The sequence below is a fragment of the Glycine soja genome, chromosome 5 (genome assembly GCF_004193775.1).
Source record: "Glycine soja cultivar W05 chromosome 5, ASM419377v2, whole genome shotgun sequence".
Taxonomy (NCBI): domain Eukaryota; kingdom Viridiplantae; phylum Streptophyta; class Magnoliopsida; order Fabales; family Fabaceae; genus Glycine; species Glycine soja.
The window spans coordinates 566,507-574,602 of NC_041006.1; the positions used below are offsets into that span (position 1 = coordinate 566,507).

Consider the following 8,096-nt stretch of genomic DNA (forward strand, 5'->3'; position numbering starts at 1 on the left):
TACATTAAACAAAGACAACAATGTATAGACAAAGGTCACGGATCAAAGTTCAAAAGACATGTCTAGAATTCAATTCCTAATAATATTGAGTGTGCAATTGAATCAAAGAAGCGGGAGACAATATTTTTTAACCTCCTAAAAACTAGGACAAAACTTGATTTTAGTCCCCATAAATAAATAGAATAATATTCATTTTTAGTTCCTCAAAATAAAATAATCTCCCTTGACTTCTTAATTACAGAAATATCTCCGTTGACTTCTTAATTACAGAAATATAACTTGTATAATCCTTATTTTTATAAATGATGAATTAAAAGGAGATACATTCTTGTGAAACACAGGAGTACACCTAATATATTTTTATAAATAAAAGATTAGAAAAAAAAAAAAAACTAAAACTAACATACCTTCACATCTAAAGCTTCTCGTTTCACAAAGGTAGGGAAAGAATAATTGTATGAAGTCTTCTTACATACATAAAAAGACTATTTTCATATTCAACCTAAACCGCACCGGTCACCAAGGCAAAACATTTTTTTTGCCTCAGGACTCATCCTCAAATAAAAAATTAAGAAAGAGACAATATTATTTTGAAGAGACTAAAATTGAATATTTAATATTTATAGAGACTAAAAATTATGTTTAATCCAAAAAAAAAAACCCTAAATTTTAAATCCTAAAAATCCTAAGATTAAAATTTACCAGTTGAGCAAGAGCAATCTTTCATCATTGTGTATTGGCTCTCCAAAATAATTAATCATCATGTGAGGAACTAGAAACCCTCCCAAAATCCATATGACCGATCTGATAGAGCTCCTTCCAAACCTTCTCTGCATCAAATCCAGCATTGACAGTGATATTGTCCATTTCCCTCACAGCCCTTTGAACTCTTTCAATGTTGTTGTTCTTGTTCCTCTCAACAACAACAACAACAACATCATCTTCACACCCCTTTTTCTTGGTGTTCTTGTTCTTGTTCTTCTTTCCCAACCCTAAACACTTTCTCCCCACAAGAGAAGGCCCCTTGACAATAGCCATAGCACAACAATGCAGCACTGCGCAAGGGCAGCAACACACTGCCACACAATCAGCCACGTAGCCGCCGCAGCATGAACCACAATGCTTGGTCGAACACTTTATCTTTTCCCCGCCACCCTCCTCCTCCTTCTCGAACCTGCCACGTGGATTCTTCTCCTCACTCTGATTCTTCTTCTTCTTCATTATTCTCAATGTACTGTCCCCTGAACCTGCAATGCAACAAAAACCCTTTTGTTAACGTGTTGTATCAATCACCAACTTCAATCACTCAACAGTCACACTTCCATTTCAATATCGCTTACCATCTCCATAGGCATATCTTTCTTTTCTCTGTCTCTTTTTATTCATAGCCTATGTAATAATATATGTACGTATTTTATAGATGAGCTAGAGCTAGACGGATCTCCATGCATTTTAAAATATATTTTTTTATTGGATAAAATTTAATAAAAATGGTAACATAACTATTAGCACTTGTTAAATAGATATTGTGATTTAATTAAGAAAAAATAGATTATACACTCACATTATAACACAAATTTACATTGTGATGTAATATAAATCATATTATATGATGATTAATTTTTACAATAAATATTTAAAAGGCATATTAATAGTGATCATCGATTAGTTGATTATATAAAACAATTTCAAACTGTTTAGTTAATAATAAAAATACATTAAAAATGTCAATAACATATTCCTTTGAACATATATTTTTTATTTGATTCAAATTTATTAAAAATTACAACAACAAAATAATTATCAAGAAAAAATTACTAAAGTTTATGAACAAATCCACTTGTGATTTTATAATAGTTTCTAATAAAAAATTAATCAATGCAAGATTGTGTGTTAGATAGAGTGTCCGATAATATTCTTCTTAAAAATAGTATGTTATATGTGTGTGTAATTGTGAATATTTTTTTTAGAAGAGGGACCCATTTCCATTAGTTAGAGTTATTCTTCATCCTCATTATTTATTTTTTAAGATGTAATGATTATAATAAGTAATCAATCTTAATCATTAGATCTTATGAAAATGAATGATTAGGATGAAGAGTAACTTTAAAAAATTTACTCAAGTAAGTAGATCCCTTTTCTTTATATATTGATATGAAATATTTATTGACTTTATCGACAATTAATCTTTGTTGAAAACCTGACTGACCAGTGATTCATTCCTTTCAATGATAAGATGAAACAAGAGACAAAATTTGAAATAAAGAGAATAATATAATAAAAATGTTAGAAAAAATATTAAAAAAAGAAGGTTAAATTATGTTTGTAATCCCTAGTAAATATTTAAATTTTATGTTTATTTCCTGATAAAAACTTTACTTTACATTGAGTCCTTAATATAACAACAATTTTATTTTTTATCCTTGTCACTTCTTTTTAGTCCATGACAAATTATTAATTTTTGATATTTTTTTTCATGTTATTAATCTTTTTCAAATGAACTAATAACAAATGAAAAAATAAATACAAAATTTATTAATTTATTGGAGTCTAAAAAAATATCAAGACAAAAAACAAAACTACTATTTTATTAGGGGAGTAAAAATGAAAAAAAATTATAAAACAAATACAAATTTCGACTATTTGTTAAGGTTTACCGTACATATATTAGAGAGAAAAAAATGACATTATAAAAGGTAGTATGGCCAAGCTTTGCAGGAGAAAAGTTTGAAAATTTGGGGAAAGTAAATTAGAGGAAGGTTGGCGCGTTTGTGGCCACTCACTAGTGCTACATTTAGTCCAACAACCACTCTTCTTGGTTTAAGTATACAGTGGCTTGGTACTTGTGTTTGTGTGGCACAGTCCCTTTGAATGGGGCACTGCTCTTGGCTCTTGGACTCTGTTGACCCTTTTTGGACCTTGGTTATTGCCCTTGTTATTCATTATTTTCTTTTTTAAAGAAAATGATAGAATAGAGAGCCACCTTCAATACTACTCCCTACATAGAATGCAAATGCCTTTAAGTTTATCAAGGTTCGATTCTTGATCATATCAACAAAGAAAGGTGATTTCTATGTTTCAAAAGGAATTAGTTTTTAACTATAAGTTGATGGAGTGCAAGAAAGATAAAGTGCCAATGACAATCCAAAGAATTACCAGACAAGCTTACATCCCGAGCAATTTTACTTGTTGTAAATAATCAATTAATCCGAATGCACCAGAAAATTTTCTTGAGAATGGTTATCCATCACCAAACGAAATTTTAGTAGCCTCAAAAGAAATCAAACTCGTATCTGTAAAAAGCATTAAAAAAAACTCCAAATCTTTAAGCACTTGTGAATTCACATTTACCCCATTCACTTTATTATAGCATCACTCAAGTGCCGAAATTAACGTGTCAAATTAAATTGAGTAAAAGTTACTAGTTCCAACGTTAACCCACTCAAAGGAATAAAGTCATAAAAATTGAAACTCTTATATCCTCTTAAACCAACTAATGTCAAGCTTGGTAGAAATCAATCTAAGCAATTATACAATGATATTTAATGTAAAACTATTTATTATATTAAAAAAAATCAATATATACTTTTTAAAATAATTCAAAGTGCATGATGTGCAATTTAGCTTTTGCTAGCGGGTGAAACCTTTAGCTTTAGGTTCAAATTAGGGGATTTCACCTCTGTTGTGCACTTGTTACAGCTATTGCAGGTGCAGAAGAAAATGGAATCAAGTTACAATGTATTATACAAGGGTATAGTGGGCATGCATGAGATAAACAATGTAAGGTAGTAAAACCATTGTGCTGACATAGTATAGAGTATAACATGTTTTTACCAAAAATAAAAAAAGCTAGACCTTGGAACTGTAATGTGATTGTGATGAAACAGAACGATTAATTGATCCCTTATTCCTATTTGGTTTGAGTTGCAACTGCTACTCTTGTCTATATGCACTGTGCAGGCTCCTGTTATATGCCCTACCCTTTTTTTGATAAATAAAGCATGATGATTTATATTATATGTATAGAGAGAGAAGCAAAATGAGACAAAAATAATTAAATTATTCATGTCCAATTGAAATTTGATGTGAATGGAAATGACAGAGAAAAAGGTAAAATCCCATCAATTGCCTAATTCTTGAAACATCACTCACTTTTTCTTTTTTTTTTTTTTACTTTGAGATTGGAATAAGAAGGGAAAATAACAAGCCCTGCTCTACATATATGGCATATATGTGGTACAAAACATTGCAACCGGAAAGAAAGTGTATGAAAGAAAAATGATGTTGTTAGGGGTAGAAAAAATGTAATTAAAAAAACGAAAGAAAAAAGGGATTTTATAATATAAGACTAGTCTTTCTCCCAAGACAAAAACGCTTTTTAAGTGGCACGAAGAAGGTTATTCACGTGGATTCCTGATGTAAAATAATATTAGAAATAATAGGAGGAAAGTGACCACTATTGATCTAAGCTAACAGTAGATTAAAAATTAAAAATAAATATTTGGAATAATAAAAATGTTTTCTTTTAACTTGTTCCCCTCGACATATTAGGTTGATCTCAACATTATGTGATCAATGATTTTGAGTGAGACGTATTAAGGGTTAAATGAAAATGTATTAAGTCTGTGAGATGTATTAAGGATTAATTGACAACTCCACTAATTCAATGAGACATTTAATTGACAAGAATTTAAGCATGATAGTCCTTAACTCTAACTCGTGGTTTGACATGCATAAAAATTGAACTTACAAACATCGATTACACTACAAGTATAAATGACGTCATAAGTTAAGGATTATTATGCTTAAATTCTAGTTAATTAAATGTAGACTCATAAGTATCGAGTTTTGACGGACTTACAACAAACATCTTTGTGCTTTTAAGTGGGTCTACTACTCAAATAAAATCTTAGATTACAAAAATAATAATCTCAAGGAGTCAATGTGTGTTTGTTTTTCAGTTAGGAAGCTCTCAAATGGATGTTCAATCAAGAGTTCATAATTTTCACTTCTCCCAAAATAAAAAGTATATTAGACGGTGTATTCGTTCAATCTAATATTAATACAAACACACAGTTAATCTAAGTTGTATTGCATCATATTTGTAGGTTTGAGTTCCTAACCCCAAGTGTATTAGAAGGTGTTCATTCAATCTAATTTTAATACAAACACACCGTTAATCTAAGTTGTATTGCATCATATATCTTGTAGGCTTGAGTTCCTACTAGTCTCTTTGGAATGGACTGTCCTTCCCTTCCTCCTCCCCCCATTTAAAAAAATATAAAATGATTTGTTATTTTACAATATCGATATAGTTTTTTCTATTATATTTTTAATAATTTATTATAAAGTGATAAAATAAAAAAGAAATACATATGAGAGAAAATCTAATTAAGATGAAAGATAAATTCTTTTACAAAATCTAAGTGATAATATTGCATAATTTTTTTAAAATTTAAAATGTTAATTATATTTCTTAATTTGTATCCCAAAACCTTAAACGTGAATATCAAAATAAAACGGACGGAATAAATTTGTTGGGGTGAGAATATACATCCTATCAACTAATACATGTCAAACATTCTAGCTAGCCGTGAATCATATATAATCTCCTAAGATGAAAGGTGATAGAATTAAGAAGAAAAATTGTTGAATCAATTAAGTTAAAGAAAATTGTAAACGTTAGCTCTATTTTAGAGTGGATTAAGATAAAATATGATAGAATTAAACAAGAAGAAAAAGAAAAAGACAACATGAGAGATGAATCATGAATGTAACAAATGATATGATAAAAAAAAGAAATAAAAATAAAAATAAGACAGAAGAGAAAGTAAATTAATTTATATTTTATAATTACCCGTAAGTTTCTTTCACAGTACATTTGCATGCGTTAGTGTTATTATTTTCGCACAGGAAAAAAATTATGATCAAGATGGTTTTTTTTTTTATTATTGTGTAGTGGAATAATATAAAATATTACATTATGATCAAGATATGCAGTACTCCAAAAAATTTGTTTGAATTTATCTAAAAAAAAAAAAACCGTTCCTTGAATTCAGTAAAATAGAAAACGGTGTGTAGAGGTAGGTTCAATTAAAAATTAAACGTGGTGTGCTCGTTCTCCAAGAGATCTGCCAGTAAAATTAAAAATTAAAAAAGAAAACCGAGGAGAAAGAGAAAACAGGATCTACTAACATTGCGGCAAGTGAATATCAATATCTAGCCCTGTTATTTCTAATCTTCTCACGCATTGACTATTAGTTAATGATGCTAAAAAAAACTACAAATTTACATGTCTCGTATATTTAATTATGTCATTTAAAATAGCTGTTAATGTAATATGATTAAATGTATGTTATCTCACTAATAAGACCGATAGAATTATCTTTATAAATTTTAAAATTTATTATGTCAAAATTAATAAAAATAAAAAATAAATTTAAATTTAAATTTATAAGAATTAAAAATATATATATATAACGATTATAACTTTATAAAAATAACGGTGGCCCAAAATTCTACACCCTATTAAGGCTGTTCTAGGAAAGTGAGTTCTACATTTGGTAGTGAAACTAGAAGTGACACTGGCCACAACTACTAACCTATAGGGGATGTAATTTCTCTTACAAAGATGCTATTTGTTATATATAAACATCTTTTATAAATACTCTATCATTATTTTTTTTTTTACCATAACATAATACTCTTTCCCATTTTTTTTATAACAAACAAATTTTATTATAAAATACATTAAAATTTATTTCGACTTCATATAAAAAAGATCGAAAATAGTATATACATATTTTTCTCTCTTCACTCCTCCTCTTCCTAAATGTTTACTAACATCCACAATCTTTTTCCTATGCAAAAACTAATTAAGTCCCATTTGTGGAACAGGAACTATATATCTTGCTGTCGCAAGAAATGCTAAATCTATAAATTCTTTTCGGAGAGTGAAAAGGGCCAATGGAGTTTAACTGCCAACACTTACATTTACTAGGATTTGCATGTTACATATATCTTATCTTTTTCATCGTTTTAAAAGCATATTCTCTTTGAAGTCGTATTCTCAAGGTGTATAGTTGCGTATGGAAATTTGAATAATAGGAGTGGCCCCATTTCTTCACACAAGCAGTTTAGTCACCAAAAACAAATAATCAAACTTGCCAAAAAGAAATGGCAGTTTTTAAAAAAATCAGAAATTTAATTATAATATATCATATAGTATGCCTTCCAAAATAAATATCATATAGTATCATATACTACTATATTATAACAAATAGTACAAAAGTTTAATTTAATAAAAGACATGTTATCAAGTACCAACCTAAACCAAAAACAGAAAAATAAAATCCCCACTTACTTAACATTTCAACATTGTGTAGCTTGGAGAGGAATTAATGGGGATCCAAAATGCAAATAGGTGGTGTCGATGGGAAATTTAATTACATATCCATGATGCAAGATCCACTTTCAAATTTTAATATAGGAAAGTAAAGTAAGCAAATTCCAAACTGAAAATAACATAAACAAGGGTTGTATCTTGCATGCATTGTGTTTATATTCTTAATTTGAAACTCAAAGCCGCAGACCAAAAATGCAGTACTTAATGGCAGTGAAATTAAACTCAAAACCTCAAGCATTGACATGATTAACAGAAAAAAGAAGAGCTTAAGAGAGTTCTTATAGTTACCTCAGTGAAAGAGTGATGACACTTCAGAATCACAATGAGATTGGCCTCTTCAATATTCAGCTGTCGGAATTCCAAGTTAGACTCCAAAATTGGTTCTGATAAGATGATGAATCTCTTCTTCGTGGTATTGCAAACAGCACAAACTTGATCTGATACATAAGAAACACCCATTTGATGTAGAAAGAACCCTGGTTAATCTAAGAGAGGAATCTCCTTCTCTCTTTGTGCCTCTGAGTGCTTTATAATTAATATTTTATCGTAGTCTGTAAAACTTTATTTAATTAAAGGCCAAACCTTATTTTATAACCATCAAAGCTCATGAGAACGTAAATATTTAACTTTGTGTAGAAAAACTGTCTCAGAAAGAGAGAAAGAGAGAGGGCTCAGAAGCAAGCAAGGGAAG

The 8,096-nt window shown here is 29.3% G+C and overlaps 1 protein-coding gene across 1 annotated transcript; it reads right to left on the reverse strand.

The window, feature by feature from the left end:
* Nucleotides 1-220: 220 nt before the first annotated feature.
* Nucleotides 221-1,386, reverse strand: LOC114413768. The gene is made up of 2 exons (XM_028378314.1): nt 1,341-1,386; nt 221-1,247 (listed from the first exon to the last, which is right to left on the reverse strand). The coding sequence occupies exons 1-2, from the start codon at nt 1,384-1,386 to the stop codon at nt 754-756; spliced, it is 540 nt and encodes a 179-aa protein (XP_028234115.1). The 3' UTR covers nt 221-753.
* Nucleotides 1,387-8,096: the final 6,710 nt, after the last annotated feature.

Excerpts from the sequence above, each read along its gene's own strand:
- LOC114413768 (XM_028378314.1), bottom strand. The coding sequence starts at position 1,386 with ATGAATAAAAAGAGACAGAGAAAAGAAAGATATGCCTATGGAGATG. Across the intron at positions 1,248-1,340 it reads AAGATATGCCTATGGAGATG|GTTCAGGGGACAGTACATTG; the intron begins GTAAGCGATATT and ends GTTGCATTGCAG.